At 42.5% G+C, this 19,686-nt stretch overlaps 1 protein-coding gene across 1 annotated transcript in view; it reads right to left on the bottom strand.

Annotated features, from left to right (window-relative positions):
* The window catches only part of mrpl39 (mitochondrial ribosomal protein L39), a 36,429-nt gene extending 20,357 nt beyond the window's left edge, over positions 1–16,072 (bottom strand). Inside the window, exons 1-7 of the mRNA XM_080754843.1 lie at positions 15,933–16,072; positions 13,461–13,673; positions 7,354–7,493; positions 3,948–4,047; positions 3,767–3,834; positions 2,309–2,421; positions 1,572–1,637 (exon numbers count right to left, since the gene is read on the bottom strand). Of these exons, the coding sequence (XP_080610969.1) occupies positions 1,572–1,637; positions 2,309–2,421; positions 3,767–3,834; positions 3,948–4,047; positions 7,354–7,493; positions 13,461–13,673; positions 15,933–15,969 (737 nt within the window). The 5' untranslated portion in view covers positions 15,970–16,072. The remainder of the gene's footprint in view (positions 1–1,571; positions 1,638–2,308; positions 2,422–3,766; positions 3,835–3,947; positions 4,048–7,353; positions 7,494–13,460; positions 13,674–15,932) is intronic.
* Between the last annotated feature and the right edge of the window lie 3,614 nt (positions 16,073–19,686).

Raw genomic sequence — 19,686 nt, 5'->3', positions numbered from 1 at the left:
TCTGTGGGACCACAGCACTCAATCCAGATACCAGATGACCTAGTTGAAAATTGGGGACGTGATGCACATAGGAAATCATACACCCAGTTACACAGCATTGAGCTGATGTCAATGTCATTACTGGGCTGCAACAAGTTTTTTTCTCTTATTTTGTTGTGTGTTTTACATACAGTACAGTAGAATAAGGCAGTGGTTCTTAAAGTGGGGTCCAGGGACCCTTAGTCGACCTCGAGGGGTTTCCAGGGGAAAACCTGAACAATAACATCTGTTTGACCACTTTAAACCTATTGATACTTCGGCCATTTGAAAATAGGAGATCTACAAGCTCGCCTCGGATCTACAGCCAGATGATCGCATATTTTTGTGTATTACAGTACATGTACAGTATGTAGGATTTTTTTCCTGATTTTTTTCTATGAAAAGCCAAAGGTGAGTAAGCTATCAAATAGGTTTGGAATTTTGTTTCTAGCTGCAGAGGTTGAGTAATACACTTTCCAGTAAAACAGTTGTTAATTTTCAAATCGGACTTAGGCCTAAACGGGTTAACACGATTTCTGTCAAGCAAAGTCTACACATTTGGAACTACGTCTAAACGTTTAGTTGTGCATAGGAGATAATATAGCACGTTACAGTATACAGCACATACAGGTTGGTGAAAGCAGACGACAAATGACCAGATTGGACATAAATTAATGTTTGAGTGAGTGAAATTCGACACAGTTTGACGGCAGTCTTTTGACATTGGCTGGTTCCATTTGTGCACTCTCAAAGTTATATTATCACTGATACTACAGTATAGATTGGGGTCCCAGAGATCAAAATGGCCGTGGCCAAACGCATCCAAACTGGGGGTCCTTGAAATTAACATGGTTGAGAATTAGTATACTCTAGCTGTAATTAAAAAAATCTTCTATTATGGGGGTATATCCCTGGCATATATTTTCAAATGGGGTCTGCGGATGTGTGTCAATTCACGGGTACTTGAGGGTGAGTTGGGACCCCCAGGTTTTTGGGAGGGTCCCCAGATGACAGTAAAGTGACAATTTAAGACATTTTAAGACCTTTTTAAAACCTTAAAAAAGACCATAAAGAAAATAAAAACTGGTCAAACATTAGCCTACATTTTTGAGGGGGTCGCAGCCTGAAAAAACTTGAGAACCACTGTTATAGAGGACCAAATGTAACCAAATTTAACTAAAGTGTACATTGCAGTGGAGTGTACACTTTACTCAAAGCAGCAGAGCTCAGACTGCTTGCTTCAACATAACCATAGCTTGATTGAATAACTGACTCAACAGCACCCCCTGCTGCTAGAAGAGCTCTCTTTTCATTGCAGCTTAAAAATGAATTGTGTTTTGCACAATAAGATGCCAGACCTACCTAAACTGTTATTATGTATAATTATATAAAGGCACTGATAAATGCATGTACATTATAATCATATTATCATATTATAGTGTGTGTGTGTGTGTGTGTGTGTGTGTGTGTGTGTGTGTGTGTGTGTGTGTGTGTGTGTGTGTGTGTGTGCGCGCGCGCGTGCGTGTGTGCGTGCGTGTGTGCGTGCTCCTCACCTGTACAGTGACACTGTTCCTTTGGGGTTCTGCGCTGCCATCCTCTCCACCTCTACCTGTTGACACCTGAAGAAGAGGAGAACACACGATGATGACACAAACACAGGCCACGTTCAGAGAACGACAGACCTATTACAGACAACCCAGAGGTTGACACTAAGGTCTCAGAGGCACTTGCCCGTCGGGGAAGTACAGGTCATGTTCTTTAAAATGATGATAATTGAATATGTCTATGGTTTCACACTTCTTTTATATTACTTAGTGTAGCAACAGTAAAAACAGCACATTATAGGTAAACAGTGCTCTTATTTTACATTGCACAAACCAGACGACAGAGCGCACTGGCCACGTTCAGGTGTTTAGACAGATACTTGGTGTTGTGTTTATAGAAGATTGTGTCCCCTCTCAAATGAGCACTTGCCCAGGCGGGCAACCCGAAAGCAAACTTCACCTGCCCGAAAGTTTTATTTACCTGCCGGGGGCAGGTGGGCAAGCCTTAGTGTCAATGCCTACAACATACTGCATCCGCGATGCGGCGCTATTTTTGGCATGCGACACCGTGGCCTGAATCTGGGCTTCACTCTCTCCTAGTGTCTCGCTAGGTGAGAGCCTCACATCCAGCCTACACACACAGAACGTTGAATGAACCAAAACCAGCGCTCCCCAAAAGAACAGGTTTGGGGATCTGTTGGAAGTTGATTGCATGTAACCAGCACCGCATCATTTATCATACATACCTGCTGTGAGAGAAGACCTCCAGGGCCACAGGGGGCGTCACCTCCAGAGGCTCCCAGGCCAGGTCCTGGTGGATCAGCTGGTGGGCACCTCGGGTCAGAGCGCGCAGGGTATCCTGTGGACAGCCGTGGAAAAAATACTCACATTTCATACTTAAGACATTGGTATTAGCACCTTGGTAAGGAACGCCTCTTCTAGGCTGTGGTCCAATGCACAACCCACTTCCAAAATGATCACTTTGCTACTACAGCTGGGATGACCAGTCAGGCTCGAGGCCGACGCATTTTCAAAATTGGCAGTCGGGGGTTCGATTTGGGACGGACATATTGTTGATATATACGACATGCCTCATGCACTCTCACACTGTGTGTGCTCGCGCTAATGCAACAGGCACGGAGACATAACTCTAAGCATGGAGAATGTCCCAAACACTGAGGTAAACGTGTTGTTGTGGTTTGATTGGACGTGGCGTGCCTCAAAAGGGAGCTCGTAGCTTGGTGCCATGGTCCCCACTACTGTCCCTTACATTGGATGTTTATTTTGCGGCGCTGTGTGTGCAATCGCCTTGTCCGTCCAACACACACATCACCAAAGTAACACCTGACTTATACTTCGTCGTACGACGTGTTGCATGCCGAAAGTGGCTGATCTACAAGCTCACGACGCGTTGCAGATCGACTATTTTCCAGACGCGGAAACTTGCAGGATGTAAAACGACATTCATGAAAGATTTGCCTTCACAATAAAAGCCTCAGTTTGGGGCCGTGGCGCGGGTCAGACGCATATTGATAATAAATAGTCAGACTTCGATTCGTGATGGCCAGAAAGCCGTCTGTAATGTTAAGGCTTGAAAAGATCTGCCCGATCCCAGCTCTATTCGCTACTGTCCTCATCAACAACATCTGGTGTATTAGCTGTAACTAACACACACACACTAGGGCTTTAACGAAAAAAAAGTAGACTTCATTAACAAAACTTTCACGAGGATAAGTTGAAAGTTGAAAGTAAAAGAACGAAAAAGGTTTAGAATCACAGCGCTACATTCACTTCATACTGGTATTTCTGTCTGTCTGTCTGTCTGTCTGTCTGTCTGTCTGTCTGTCTGTCTTTATTGTACTCAGACAAAATGGACCCTTTAATTATTATTGAGCGACGCTAACCACTCCTACTGTACATCTGTCTTTGTCTGTTTGTCCTATGTCTGTTGGCACCGTCATTGGTCAATTGGTGTCTGTTTGTACGCATGGCCAGGGTCACGTTGGCCAAGCTTTGCGGGACGTTTAATTAACGGAATTAACTCATAAATAGCACCGCTCACTTCACACTGGGTGACGTCATCAAACAGGTCGACTCGACACAACCTTTAGTAACAGCAAGTCGACTTGCAAAAATCACATGTCGTGTCGTTGTGAACACACACACACACATATGCATTTACCATTTTACAAACACACACACACCTCAGAGGGGCTCCATGAGTCCAGCTGTGGGTCCATCACCACATCGCAGCAGAAGGCTCCCGAGGTCACTGTGGAGACACACACACACACACACACACACACAGGACAGAACGTGTCACACAACATCGACTCATTGAAGCACACAGTCGGTATAGAACCTGCACCACCACCTGCTCCTTACCAGGAACCTCCAGCGTGGACAGCAGCTCCACCGCAAAGTCATCTTTGAAGGCCGTTTCAAGAACCTGACCCAAGAGGGATGCACACGACCGCCAATACGCCTGATGAGAGAGAGAGAGAGAGAGAGAGAGAGAGAGAGAGAGAGAGAGAGAGAGAGAGAGAGAGAGAGAGAGAGCAAGAGAGAGAGAGAGAGAGATAGACAATGTTTGAAAAACCGCTGCTATTTGTGCACAATTTTAAATACATTTGAAGAATGCCCTGCTATTTGTCCCAAAGTTTTTATACGGATTTAATGCAAAACGTTGAAATATTGCTGCCCTTTGTTTCAAAAGTCAGACAGACATACAGACAGATGGATTGGATGCCAGTCAACAAACTGACACAAAACAAGACAATTAAACTAGGAGTGGGGGGGGGAGAGAATTGATTCAGCATAATCAAGCATAATAATTAAGTGAGCGGTATAATTAAGTCTCCGCATCGATTCTTTGATGCCAAGAGTCACGACTGTTTTCACAGCGACGTTCTGGAACAAGCTACTGTACCCGAACTTAGCCTCGCGTAGCCAGGCTTACTCATCTGCGAAGAGAAAAGCCTGGTGACAATAGAAGGCAGAAACCGTTCTAGGAGGTGGGGCTGAATTTTCCCGGAAGCTGTATTTTTTTCACAGTGCGGTGTTCCTGCAAACGTATTCCCTGCACGAAAAAATCTGGTCTACGTCTCCTGCTCCGTCGGTTGCGCTCGCAATAAACAATATACAAACAAAAACATTGTTTCCTGCCAGGCCCGATAGTCCCGAGAATTTCCCGTTTTTGACCCCAAAAAATGTAGTAGGCATGATAGCAATCGCGAAATTGCATGTTTAACCCCCTTAGCAACCCCATCTTTCAAACATGGCAGCCATCTTTGTTTACATTTTAGGAAAACATAATGGCTGCTATCTCATGAATGCCTGAACGGATTTCCATTCGGATTTTTTTGTTTGAAAGCTGTGAGCAATGTGGACACACGTGGTGCATGATCTAGGCATGGGTGTGCATGATCCGTGCACTATGAATTACATGGAAGTCTATGGAGACGAATGGCAAATGGGAGTACGAAGGTATTCTTAAAAGACGGTGAATGTGTTAAGAGCTACAATCTATTTTAGTTTTTTCGCTGGGAATGTAAACAGACCCGCATCGCATGACGTAACTTCCGTTAAACGCAGCACTTCCGCTAGAAATCTTGGAACACACCGGAAGGCATATTGTCTACAGGGTGACCCGAACTTCATTTCAGCAAGTGTTTCTGGTTCAAATAGTGAACTGATCTAAACTGATCTTTTTGAGGAGCAAAATAAGCCACATACTGTAAGTGTATGTTGATCAATTCCAAACTGGTTATATATTTAAATAGTTGTTCTAATAGTACTTGAACCTAAAATAAAATCTAATCTAATCGGTCAAAAATGGTCAAAAACCTTCACGAGTAGTGAAGAGACAAAAAATGTGAGCTTGTAGATCTGCTATCATCACCAATTTTCTGAGCTTCAATCCTGCTCCTGACAACCCATATTACAATAGAAACTAACCTAAAACTAAGCTTTTTCAAAAAATAACAAATCTGCTTTGAAAACTCATCAAAACATAACTGAAATGGCCCAGATCACTGCCCTAGCAGTCTGAGCCTAGGCTGCATTGCACGCTCGAATCCCGACGACCTCTGCTGCGTCTCTCTCCCTATTTCCTATCTACTGTATACAGTAGGGCTGGGTTCGGTAACCGCCGTACCGCCGCATCGCGGTATACCGCGGCCTACCGCGGTGTCAGGGTCCTTACCGCGGTCAAAAAAGACAAAAAATAGGCTATTTTTATTGAGAACGAGCGAGTTTTAAAACGGGGGAGAAGCGAGGACCGCATGCGCTTCATGCCGCTCTGCTCTGGGCCGCGCACCACATGTTTGGAACAATTGGAAGCTTGGCCCGTCACAGTCTCCGACAGAGAGTGAGACACAGTAGACACTGGAGCAGTGCAGTAGCCTCAGCAGCGCTAAACTTTCTCCATAATCCACACGACACAACTCACACAAGTATGTTTATACATACCTCGTGGCCGTTTCTTTTTTATTCATACGAGCGGAGCGCGAGGACTAAAACCGAAAATGAAACCAGCGCTAGTGAGTACCGTATTTTCCGGACTATAAGGCGCGCTTAAAAGCCTTTAATTTTCTCAAAAAACGACAGTGCGCCTTATAGTCCAGTGCGCCTTATATATGGATCATTCATTGACATTGACATTCCCTTTAGCACAGCTCCATCTGTTGGATGCATAACGCAACGGTAGCGTCTATTATGTGCGCCTTATAGTCAGGTGCGCCTTATATATGAAAACAGTTTGAAAATAGACCATTCATTGACAGTGCGCCTTATAGTCAGGTGCGCCTTATAGTCCAGAAAATACTGTACTTTTACAATAGCGCGTGGGCCCGTCGTTGTTCGACTACAACCTTTTCTGTCAAGTCTGGTAACTAAAACCTGTTTACTATGTTTATATCACCACTCAATCAATGCGATTTGAGACGTGAGTTTGCATAATCACAGACCGTACACAATCACTATACCCGTCTCATCTGGTTTGTTCACAGCGTGCAGTGTCTGAAGCCCCAGTAGCCTACCAGTGGCGTCAGTTCAGAAAAAGCTAAGGTATGGCAACATGACAGACACCAGTCATGTTGCCATACCTTAGCAACAGGCACGATGAAAGTACATTTTATTATTTCCCCCTGTAGCCTAGGTATGGCAGGTGCCATAGCTTGCCATACCCAATTGACGCCTCTGTAGCCTACGTTACTATAGTAACCCGACACTGCAAAGATCTACAAGCTCAGAACGCGTTGCGAACGTGACGCGTTGTGAGCTTGTAGATCTGCTACTTTCAAAAGCCAGACCCACTGTGCTGTACGGGGAACTCGAGCAGTCGGGCTTATAGGACCGTGGAGAGACGAATTTTGGGCAGATGATAGGAATATTTTGTCTTATCGCCGAACCTTAATTAATAGATACGGGGGTGCGGTAATTACCGCAATACCGGCGGTAAATGGGAGGACGGTAACCGCGATAACAAAATGTTGATACCGAGCCACCACTAGTATACAGATCCTTCTCGAAAAAATTCGAATATTGTGTGAAAGATTATTGCAGAGATCCCATAGCACCCCAAATCATAACTGACTTTGGAAACTTCCCACTGGACTTCAAGCAACTCTGACTTCAGAATGTTGACATTTTTATTATAAATCCTTGTTTTGAGTGGTCTCGTGTAATATTGTAATATTTTGAAATATGGACATTTGATATTCAAAAATTCAAAGTAAAGTAAAGTAAAAAAAAAGTCAAATCGAAGTCAGAACTAAACCATGATCAGTACCTGGTTGACCAGCATTGGGTCAGTGTCCTTGAAGGTGAGCAGGGACAGGGTGCAGGAGTGGGTGAGGGGCTGGTGAAGGGGCCAGGGCTCTCCGTCCACCAGCGCCAGAGCCGAGGTGGTCACGTGGTACTCCGTCAGGTCTGAGGGCAACACAGCGGACATGTTCACACACACAGCAGTGAGTCCGACCCGTGGCAACTTCTCTCTCTACTGATGCTAGCGACCAATTTCGAGCTTTTAATCCCAAACGGATTATTATCAATGGAATCATTCATATTTTCAAGCACCACATACTTTGGGTGGAAGAGAAAGGTTGTCGCGCTGCTGCAACAGCCGACGCTGGACCGCAGTGACGCACGCGTTGTTTCAACTCGTCGCAGACATTCAAAGTTATTGCACTTGGGTGGGTCTTATGTGATGCACTATGTACAATACAATTAGTGCCTCCGCATTGTCGAAGTGTTCCCTCCCGAGCATGTAACCGTGGCCGTGCTGCATATAACCCATTATTGTGGGCTCGCCTGGAAGGCGAGCACACGTATGTTATCTTCATTATTTATATACTATACTATACTAGTCAGTATCTCCTCAATACTTTGGCGCGCTTCATCTCTTAAACGCTTACACCTTTCAACACCATTCAAATTTTTATGTGTTCAGCTTACTGAGGACAAGTGTGCTTGTATTTTTGGTTTTGAAATGTTTTGTAGTATAAATATAAAAAAATAAAAATGTTTAACTTTAAGCACCCAATGCATTTCCAATGGGTCCCCAGAGTGGAGAGAAGGATAATAGACCCATGTTTATGTTAAGGCGCTGTGGCTGCAGTGTTCACACTTCAGATATGCTATCTATATCATTGCGTTCACACAGGTCTGCTCTCTGATTTGATCCAAATGTCTAAGCTGTGTGATGTATAAAACTATAGTTATAGTTAAAACTATAAATAAATGTCCCTCTCCACTCTACTGATTACACAGCTGTGATCAAGAATCAAGTCCGGGCGATGGGATGTAAATCCCATAGCCATATCCTAGAGCCCGCAGGGACAGTCAGCCATATTAGTGGTTGTTGTTGGTTGTCAGGGAGATATCAAAACCAATGCATTTCCAAGTCAGATCCACAAACACAATAAAAGCCATGCTCCACTCCTCAGTCTGGAGTGGCCACATAGAAGAACGCCTTGGTTATAGACATAGTGGAGGACATATGTGATCTGGGATTGTTAGCCTACAGTATATGCACTCAATATACTCCACTACAGTTGGAGTCCATTTGACAGTTGCTGGTTCCCAAACACAGAATCAAAAATGTAGATCTAGAACACATATAATATGTACAGTACAGTAAGGTTCAGTAGAGTACAGTAAAAGTACAGTAAGGTTCAGTAGAGTACAGTAAAGTACAGTAAGGTACAGAAAGGTACAGTACAGAAAGGTACAGTAGAGTACAGTACAGTAAGGTACAGTAAAGTACAATACAGTACAGTAAGGTACAGTAGAGTACAGTAAAGTACAATAAAGTACAGTAAAGTAGAATAAAGTACAGTAAGGTACAGTGGAGTACAGTAAAGTACAGTAGAGTACAGTAAAGTACAGTATAGTAAGGTACAGTAGAGTACAGTACAGTAAGGTACAGTACGGTACAGTAGAGTACAGTATAGTATAGTACAGTAAGGTACAGTACAGTACAGTAAGGTACAGTAGAGTACAGTACAGTAAGGTACAGTAGAGTACAGTAAAGTACAGTAAGTTACAGTAGAATACAGTAAAGTACAGTACAGTAGAGTACAGTAAAGTACAGTAAGTTACAGTACAGTACAGTACAGTACAGTACAGTAAGGTGCAGTACAGTATAGTAAGGTACAGTACAATACTGTAAGGTACTGTACCTTACAGTACCTTAAAGTATCCTATTTGTTGGGTTGGAACCGAGCCCACACTGTTTCGAAGGAACAGTATTTCTAGTTGCATTTAGCTCTCCCCTTGTCTTTTATTAAATGTAACTAGGGCTGGGATGCGATTAAATATTTTAATCTAATTAATTACAGGCTCTGTGATTAATTAATCGCAAACATTTTAGTGTTTCACGCATTCAACCATTGTTCCACGGCAAGCACTTGCAAAGCACACAACTATCAATGACGCAATGTAGCCTACCTCCCGTCCCGGCCCCCTATAGCGGCCCATTACGTGACGTTATGATGCTTACCTGGTAACAGGCTCGACAAGCCAAAAGCTTATTGATACTCGGGTCTCGATAAATTCAGAAGCGGGTTTGTAATGGACCCGGTTTTCGGGCACCATCCCTAGTCGGCAGTGATGTCATTACGTGCGCATCCCGCATCAAAAACTCATTCAAGTCACCCAGGGACTCATTCATGTCATGGTCCTGGGGTCCTGGGGATGCGCCTCCATTGGAGTCCATGTTAAAATAATTGACCGCGTCGCGGTAAAAGAAAAAAAAAAGAAATTCCACAGACACCACCATTGTTCATGGGTGAAAGCATCCTACTTTACCCTACGTTAACACAAATAAAATCCACGTAGAAAGTCTTAAACAGGCGATAGAAACGTCAATGTTTTGATTCCACCGACGTCCGACGCCATTTTGCGCGCGTAAACTTTATATTGAGGACTCATAAAACTTTTCTGGGACCCATTTGAATGACCACCTGTGGGTCCCGGCCGGGACCCATTACATTGAAAACCTCGTAACATCACCGGTCGGGAGAGGATGGTGTCATTTTGTAGTCAAAGCAGACTACACTTTGGCAGGAAATGCCAAACCGGAATCAGTTTTAACCCAAAACAATTCCCCCGCGCTCAAGGACATAATTTTAGTACCTACCCAATAAAACCCTTAATGCTGCGTAGTCTTGCTTATTTTTTGAAAAGTTTGGTATATCCATCTTTTAGTCCAACTCGCAGCGACTGGCAAGAAAGACTACACTTCTCTGGCATTTAAATAGGGATTGGGGAAACAGGGAACCAAAACAAAGCGACGCCGCTTCTTCTGCCATAATGTAGGGGTGGGCGATATGAAAAAATACAATATCACGATATTTTTCCAAGCTGTATCACGATACACAATGTTATCACGATTCTTTTTCATGTTGGTTTTTATGGTTATTTTTCAAGTTACTTGACAAAAACTAGACTCTCTGGGTTCCTTTTGGGAGGTCTAAATTGAACTTTACAAGTATGTAACTCTGACAGTATACAAATGGATTTGGTTCCATTTGTATACTGTCAGAGTTAACACTTTGACCGCCACGGAGGTCATATGACGTCGCGTTTTTACCCCCCCCGCGCTGCCACCGGCGTCATATGACGCCGGAATGTCTTTTTTTTAATTAACACAAGATTAGGAGCATATGTATCACTGACGCTTGGATTCAGCCGTCCTGGGCCCTGGAATGACTAAAATCACCATGGTTACCATTGTGTGGCCAATCAGCTTGTGTTACCTTGTGTTACCATGGTGATTTGGTACATGACCGTCCTCCCCAGGCCTGGGATTGCTGGATGGACGGCATTCACGGAAGGAGCAGCATGTGTTTGGGGGGGGGTTTAGTTTAGTGCTTTACTATACTACTGAGGACTACTTCTACAGCCGTATGTGATCTGAAAAGTTTTACTGGATCGTCATGGTTCATCGACCAGGCCACCAGGGACCACCGAGCCGCGGCGTCGCAGCGAAAAGAACTGCTATATAAAGTAAGTGGTTGTTGCTAGATTGATTGATTGATACAGTGGTGTATTGCCGTGTTTGTGGGGTCGCCGACGACGCTCCGAGAGCAAGCATGAGATGAGAGATGATTATGCTCATCTCGGATCACAACAGGTGGTCCGCGCGCGGACCACCGATTGAGCAGGGCGTTTAGCTCAGCGGCGTCAGTTCAGAAAAAGCTAAGTTATGGCAACATGACTGGTGTCTTTCACGCGCGCGAGGCTCGCGTGCAAGACACCAGTCATGTTACCATACCTTGACAACAGGCACGATTACAGTACATTTTATTATATTCCCCCTGTAGCCAAGGTATGGCAGCTGCCATAGCTTGCCATACCCAATTGACGCCTCTTTAGCTTAGCTTGGTGAGAAAGGAGGACAGATGCTCCATTTAGTGCAAAACAAACACATCCCAGCAAAACAACCACTATAAGTCACTCGCAAACGTCGCAGTCTGACCAATCCAGCGAGATGGAGATCGAAAAAGAATCCCAGTGGTAATCCTCATTGTATTTTTATAGTTTTATCGTGTTTTATTCTAAAAGTAACCTGGTGCCAACGTTGTTTGCTAAGCCTGCTCAGATTTCCTCTCTCTCTTCCTCTCTCTCTTCCCCTCTCTCTCTCTCTCTCTCTCTCTCTGCCATGATACAAGAGAGAAAGTTGGGGAGAGAGAGATTGATTGATTGATTGATTGATTGAAGACTTTATTAGAAGTTTGCATAGGAAAAGGTACAGTTTCATGACGGTACAGTTCACTGGTACAAGGTCTACTAAAAGGAGATCATGAGATCCATGAAAAGACTAGGCTTATTTCCATAGTAAACCATTGCAGTATCTCATATAACATTGAATGACAGACGGATAGAACACAGTACTATGCAGTAGATATAGTCAGGAAAAAAGGGGGAAATAAAAAACAGTATAAAAACATACAGTAGGTAAATACAAAGAAGGGATTGATTGATTGATTGATTGATTGAAGACTTTATTAGAAGTTTGCATAGGAAAAGGTACAGTTTCATGACGGTACAGTTCACTGGTACAAGGTCTACTAAAAGGAGAGCCATGAAAATACTAAGCTCATAGTGCCTTGCTGGGCTATGAGCTTGTAGATCGGCTATTAGGCATCATATGTAAATGGAAGATCTACAAGCTCATAGCGCGGTGCCGGGCTATGAGCTTGTAGATCTGCTATTTTGGAAATATATGTACCTGTGTATATAAAATGTATAGCAAATAATTATATATACCTTATGGTAATTATGTTTTTTTTTTCATAATTACTCTTACTTGCAGTTGCCTGGTCTGGATTCTAACATGGTGAAGTTTGTCGCAGTTGGCTTGACTTTGTCAATACAAACATTTCCATATGAATGTACATCAATTTTTATTTAATTTTATGTATTATGACTTTGAATTGCTCAGGGTAGTTTGACCGTTTTAGTTTGACGTGACTAAAATGATGATTGCAATGGAACACATCTACAACTATACTGAAGTGAAACAGCAATGTAAAGTTTTTTTTTTATCTTTATCAGAGTTTTTATCTTTATTTTTGAGATGTCTGATGTCTAACTGAAGGCTTGAATAAAAAATCCCAGGTCAAAACACAGTGGATTCTACTCTGTCTCTCCTTCATCCTGGGAAGATGAAAAAAGAGCCTCTGTCAGTCTCCTGGCTTCTTCCACTTTCCTGCCTTATAACTAGACCACGGTACAACTTTTTTTTAACTTTTTTTTTACAGCATTATGGCCGGTACCCTGTTCTTCATTTAGAGGTACTGTGTGTTCTTGTACCATTTACCAATTTGTTTCTAGGGCTTCTGAAAGTTTTTTTCCTTTGACCTCAATTATCTCAGAAAGTAAATTTCTGATGCTCCTTTTTCATCTGTACAGCTTTCGCTCTCCCTCAGGTTTCTCCACAGCAGAACACCACAGCAGGACGAAATTTTTATGGTGAAAGCTAAGGTTCCGACTCTATATTCTCTGAAATTTTTGTCAATTTTCGTACATCCTACCATTTTCAATTTATTCCGTCAAAAATGAATGGCCGTCTATGGTGGCAAGGGTTATACCCTTAAAACCCTTAACATTGTGGCAGTCAAAGTGTTAAGGGGAGACCTTGGCATTTTAAAGTTTGAGAACGATTCAACAGGATTTTTTACAAGGCTCCCTCAATTGTATCACGATATATACGATATCTCTGAAAAGGCATATCGTGGACACATTGTATCGTCTACGATAATTATCATCATATCGCCCACCAGTACCATAATGTCTACGATGCCATCCGGTCTAGACCGGATCGAATGACCTGTTTAGTAAACGAGCACCAGGCTTTCCCCCAAGAAAGCCTGGTCGCGCGAGGTTACTCACGCCTGGCACAGCTGAGCGGGGTGGACATCCCTTTGTTCATGAGCATCACGGTGCCCTGGAGCCCGGCGCCTTGCATGGACACCTCGATCTTCTCGACCCGGGGGTACAGGGCCCGCTGCCTGGCCTGCTCCCTGGAGAAGACCGCGTTGCGGTGGCCGCGCGCCTCCGCCGTGGAGGGCCGCGGGGCGGCCGCGGCCACGCTGGACGCCAGACCTGGAGACAAGAGGAGGAAGAAGGTGATGAAATTAGGGATGGGACTGATGTGAAATTGTCATGGCACGGTTATTGTGACCAAAGAAATTGCAATTAAAGATATTATCGCGATAATCAAAATATCCCCAACATCCATTATCCTGGGGCGGAACATTTGTCTCAAAAAATGGCAGATCTACCAGCTCGGAACGTGTTTTGAGTTTTTGTAGATCGGCTATTTTTGTCTAAAACAGTTGGTAGAGAGAAAAAAAAGACTGTATCAAGTATGTTATTTATTTCCAGGTCCATTTTATCAATAATTCTAGAGGGTTTAAGACAGTGGTACTGGATATGCAGCAGCAGCTCGGCAAATAAAAGGTGATCAATTGATGCAGTTAGTGTTGCCCGATCCCGATCACGTGATCGGATGCCGATATGGCCGTTTTTATAAGATCGGAGATCGGGGGGGAAAAAAAAAAATCGTTTTTTTTTTTTTTTTTATATTTTCTGGGAGTACTGAAAGTTACAGGTAAGGTGAATGCGATATGAAATGTAAGCTTACCATAATCACTCACAGTAATCCTTAATCATTTTCAATCATATTCAAGGGCTTTTGGAGAAATGAGACAGACAGAGCACTGCAGAGGGAAGGTGATTGTGTCAGACTCTGTGTCCAGCTGGCAGCTGATGCCAATAAGTAGTAATTGGCCCCTTGCTAATGGATCAAAGGAAGGCAATTATGTCTCTCTGCACTGTCAACTAGCTCAGTGGTTCTCAACCTGTGGGTCGGGACCCCCAGGGGGGTCCTCACATTATTTTGGGGGGGTCCCCAGATGATTAACTTAATGTGCAACATTGTTTTCTCTCTCAACAGTAAACAAATCAACATAAAGTTTAAGTGTATAGAGGGTATCTGCACATTTCGAAAGTGAAAAATTAAGGACTTTTTAATACCTCTAAAATGACAAATTAAACATTGTCAAATATTAAAGCCAGAAATTGTGAAAATAGCCGATCTACATGCTCACAACTCCTCGCGTTGCGAGGCGTTGTGAGCATGTAGATCTGCTATTTTCACAATAGAACCGTGTTATACAAAATATACTTCCTCAACTCTTCAGGGTCGGGGGCCCCCAGTTAAAATATGATTATTTTGGGGGTCACGGCCTGAAAAGGTTGAGAACCAAGTGATAGAATGAATAGAATTTTTTTTTCTTCTTAATGCCTTGCCAAAAGATCGGATCGGGAAAGATCGGGATCGAATCGGAAGCAATAATATTTGATCGGATCGGGAGCAAAAAAACCCTGATCGGGGCATCCCTAAGTCGCAGTGCATGACAGAGGATAATTTCACAATAAAAATAAATCTCCACGATACGATTATTGTGAGTGTTTTTCTTTCTTTCTTTTTTTTTATCACGATAAACGATAATAATGATTATCGTCCCATCGGCTAGATTAAATACTACTACATAAATATTAACCATTATTCCAAACCTCTTGACCCATTCTACAAATGTCTTTCAAATTCTTAACAGTTTTCTGGAGGGAAAAAAAGTATGTTTCTGTATCAGTGATGCTCAAACTTTTTCATGTCAAGGAGCACCAAATTTAGATGTGTCTGGCCGTCGAACCCCCATCTCAAAAATAAAATATGGGTTCCAGGTGGTGCCCAGCTAAATGATGGAGAGTTGGTAACCAAATGGACCCTTAGCCGCAAATTGCAACACTAGACTTTTTTTTTAATCTGATGAATCTAGGGTTGCAATACCTCCCATGCCTATGCTGGGTTTTTATGAAACAAACACTTTGCATATAGAAAGAGGATACTTCAAGGATACTTCTTAATGTAAGGCTACCCAAGGACCACTGGTGGTCCACTGGTCCCTGGACAACTGGTTGAGAACCTCTAGCTTAAATAAATAACTGTTCAACACTTCAAATTCAGAATAAATAATGGACCTTGATATGAAAAGGGTTTTAACCACTGGTTAGTCTTGCAATGTGAGATACATAAAGTGGTTCCTGTGTAAATAAGCAGAAAACTAGGATCTCCCTTTAGTTGACCTTGTACCAGTGATTTGTACTGTCATAAAACTGTACTTTTTCCTATGTAAACTTCTAATAAATCCTCAATCAATCAAATCAAAACACCAGAAGGTCGTAGGACAAACCCATATCCAACTGTCTGTCAGAGGAGCTATAGCTGTTAGCTGCTAACCAGTGTTTCATATGATATCATAAAATGAAGGGCTTTGTATTAAAGTACATGTTACTTACGCCTCTGGAGGACTTGACACATGGTCCTGCACGCCATTGTGAATTATTATTCCACACAAACACAGTGAAAACGACACACAGACACTACAGTATCTGATCTTACTGTCCACTGAAGGACGCCATGCCTGTGTACACTGGAGTGCTGCTGTCATGTACGTCCGGGTGGTCGGTGGGAACTAGTACATGGCACAAACGTTCCGGTTATAGTACTAGTTGTAAAAATTGAACATTACATAAAGCAATGTAAATACACCGGATTTAGCCAGATGCTTATACTAATGTTACTGGTCATACTTTCTTGGTTCAACTTCTGTTGTTTTTATGTGCTATATATAGATAAAGATGAGCAGATGACTTGATTTACACATTTAATTTAAAGGAGATATATATATAGGCCATTATAGTAAACTTTTTCTTGAAAAACCGACACTAAAATAAAAACAATGTTTCGAAAATATTTTATAAAAAAAATATTAAAACATTATTTTTATTTTAGCGTCCGTTTTTCAAGAAAAGGTTGACTTTTAGCTCCTTTAATTTAATTTAATTTCATGTAATCTACACTGTAAAACCCTCGATGTAATTTAAACTGGATAGTAAAAAAGCGAACGGGTCGATTTGGTTACCTTTGTACACTCTTTCAAAGCTGGGGACCCCCCAAAGCCCCAAGACAAACCACAAACAACAAAACAGGAATACATCTTTATTCCAATACATGACAGCAGATGTCGCTGTTGTGCTGTTGACAGAAATATGCCCATGCTGTCAGTTTATTTTTGTATCTTTTGATTGATTGATTGATTGAATTATTAGGACTTTGGAGTTTACTAATAGGATTTTAAACACATGAATGCATTATGTGTCATTGACAATGGGATTCTTTTGACTTTGACTCATTAAAGATTTGACCCTGACGTGATTTGAACACGCAACCTTCTGATCTGGAGTCAGACGCGCTACCGTTGCGCCACAGAGTCTTGTGGAGCAAATGAGAAAAAACGTCAATATTACCAATGGTTTCAAAGAGAGAAAATGATATAATGTTTTTTATTCCTATATTTAGTTGGCATCAAGACTGCCAAGGCCTGCCATCTGTGATCTGTCTGACTGCAATTTAAATCAGAATTAGTCTAATTTCCATTTAAGAGTGGACAAAACTGCCAGGAATCCAAAATTATTTTCCCCTTTTATATTTGAAAGATTTACATGCTCTACAAACAGCATCCTCTAATGGCCCCTAATGGAGCCCAGAATGTGACAAATGTTGGTTTGATGTTTGTGTGAGACCATGGAATCAGCAGTTAAATGTTGGCACCAATATAGAAGAAGCAGAACAGTGTGGGCCAAAGAACAAACATCATGAATCATCCCCTGGCCTGCAGATGATAGTGATAGATCTAGAATACTGTTGACTAACGAGCCTCACATGCAAGCTGTTTGCACACACAGCCTGGAACCCCTGGGAATAAGGCATATTGTTATTGTCATTATTATTATTAGGCCTATTATTACTATTATTATTACCCTTATTATTACCCACTACTACTACTACTACTACTACTACTACTACTACTATTACTACTACTACTACTACTACTACTACTTCTACTACTACTACTATTTTATAGCACTATTATTACTATTACTATCATCATCATCATCATCATCATCATCACTATTATTATTGTTCTTGTTGCTGTTATTGTTATTTATATTTCCTATATTTTATATATTTAGTTTATATTTACTGTATTGATTTTAGTTATACCTACCTACCTCTACCTACAAGCTCACGCCTCACGAGTTGTGACATGTTGAAGATTTGCCTTAAGACTGGTGTTCAAACACTGTACAACCCTGTATGGTTGACTGGAGACCTTCATATTCAGAGGATATTACTAAGATCTGGGAATAAATTCCTTACCAAGAAATGTCTTCACCAATGTGTTTGTAAAGGTGTCTAGTAACACATCTAACAAAGTTTGAAATTCTAAATTCCTAGGGGAATTTTTGACAGCTGCTAAAAGCTGCTTATACATGTCCTACTAGATGTATTACTGTAAGTATAGTAGGCAACTAGAAGTTTGTTGAAAGCAGATCTGCATGCTCACAACACATCACATTAAACCCAATAAACACTGACTCGTTCCTTATAAGTAAAAAATGATGTCGGAAAGGCTTATTGTCGGTATCAGAGGCGTAGAAGAAGAGGGTTGCATCACGCTTTGATCTCGCTGCTCTTTCTATCTCAATGGGATAGGTTCCAAACATTTGGGAATATATCCCATTAAGTTTGAATGAGCATTTTCGTATTACATTCTTACAATGGAGTCAACACTAATGCTGTCAGTCTCATATAGGTCACGCTGGTCGGTTGGTTGGGTTGCTGAGGTGGAGCGCCACACCTGCGATCAGGGACGTGCAGAGAATGTTAGAGAGGCATGGAGGGGCTGGAATTTCCAAAAGGGCCTTTTGGTGGTGGAAGCACTGAAAATAGCAGACCTCCAAGCTCACAATGCGTTGCACTGCGACGCGTTGTGAGCTTGGAGTTCGGCTATTTTCGGTGCGTGAAACCACACTGAACTGCATTACCTAGTGAATACTGGAGATGTGGCGTAATGGCATGGATTTCTACACAGAGAGGGCAATTCTTTCAACATAAGATGCTGCATTCAAGTTCAGGAGCGTTTTGACAAGGCAATTCTATTGAATGCCACCTTCAGGTATGGCATGTAAAGAGGGCATTTGCATTTCTTTCACCATAGTAAAAATTGCATTTATGGTTTGGAAAGGGCAGTTTTTTTACAGACAGATAAAAGGGCAGGGGCTCAAGCCCCCTTTGATGTCTATGTGTGCACGTGCCTGCCTGGGATCAAACCCATGACCTTGCTCCTCAAATGCAAGCCCAGCACCTTACTGACTGCTACCCCGACCTTGCCACTCATCCATCCATCCATCCATCTTCAACCGCTTATCCGGAATCAGGTCGCGGGGGTAACAGTTCCAACTGAGACCTCCAGATTTCCTTATCCTGAGCAACTTCCTCCACTCCCTCAGGGAGTATACCGAGGCGTTCCCAAGCCAGTTTGGAGATATAATCCCTCCATCTGGTCTTTGGTCTGCCACGGGGTCTCCTCCCAGTGGGACGTGCATCGAGGACCTTCCTAGGAAGGCGCTCGAGGGGCATCCGTACTATAGATGCCCGAACCACCTAAGTTGACTCCTTTCCAAGTGTAGGAGCAGCGGTTCTACTCCAGAAAACAAATAAGAAACACAAACACGTTTTGTGCAATAAAGATTTATTATTGTTGAAAATAATAAGTGTTCCTGACTATTCGGGCCACTATTAGCATAGCTCAAGTGTACATAGAAAATTATTCAGCCTGTTAGATAACAATAACATACATCAGAGCAAGGCATTCTCGCATTGTAATCATGATTGATGCAATTATAGTGTCCGTATAGTGCATCGTTCCGTTAATCCAGTGGTTCTTAATTAAACATTCTGGTGCCGAGGACCCCCAAAAACTGATATGTATTTGGACGTGAACCCCGCCCCCCATCTGAAAAGATTTTCTCCCAGGGACATTGTTGTGAAAATATCCCAATCTACAAGCTCACACAAAGGCATCGTATTGTGACAAATAACCTACAAGGAAAAAACAATTGTTTTAAAACGGTTCCTCATGTAGCTGGGGGAACCGACGCAACCCCCTCAAGGACCCCTGGAGGTCCCCGGACCCCATGTTGAGAA

This window comes from Nannobrachium achirus, assembly GCF_963921795.1.
Source record: "Nannobrachium achirus genome assembly, chromosome: 24".
NCBI lineage: Eukaryota > Metazoa > Chordata > Actinopteri > Myctophiformes > Myctophidae > Nannobrachium > Nannobrachium achirus.
The sequence above is the reverse complement of the archived record's forward strand: the minus strand, read 5'-3'. Positions and strand labels throughout refer to the sequence as shown.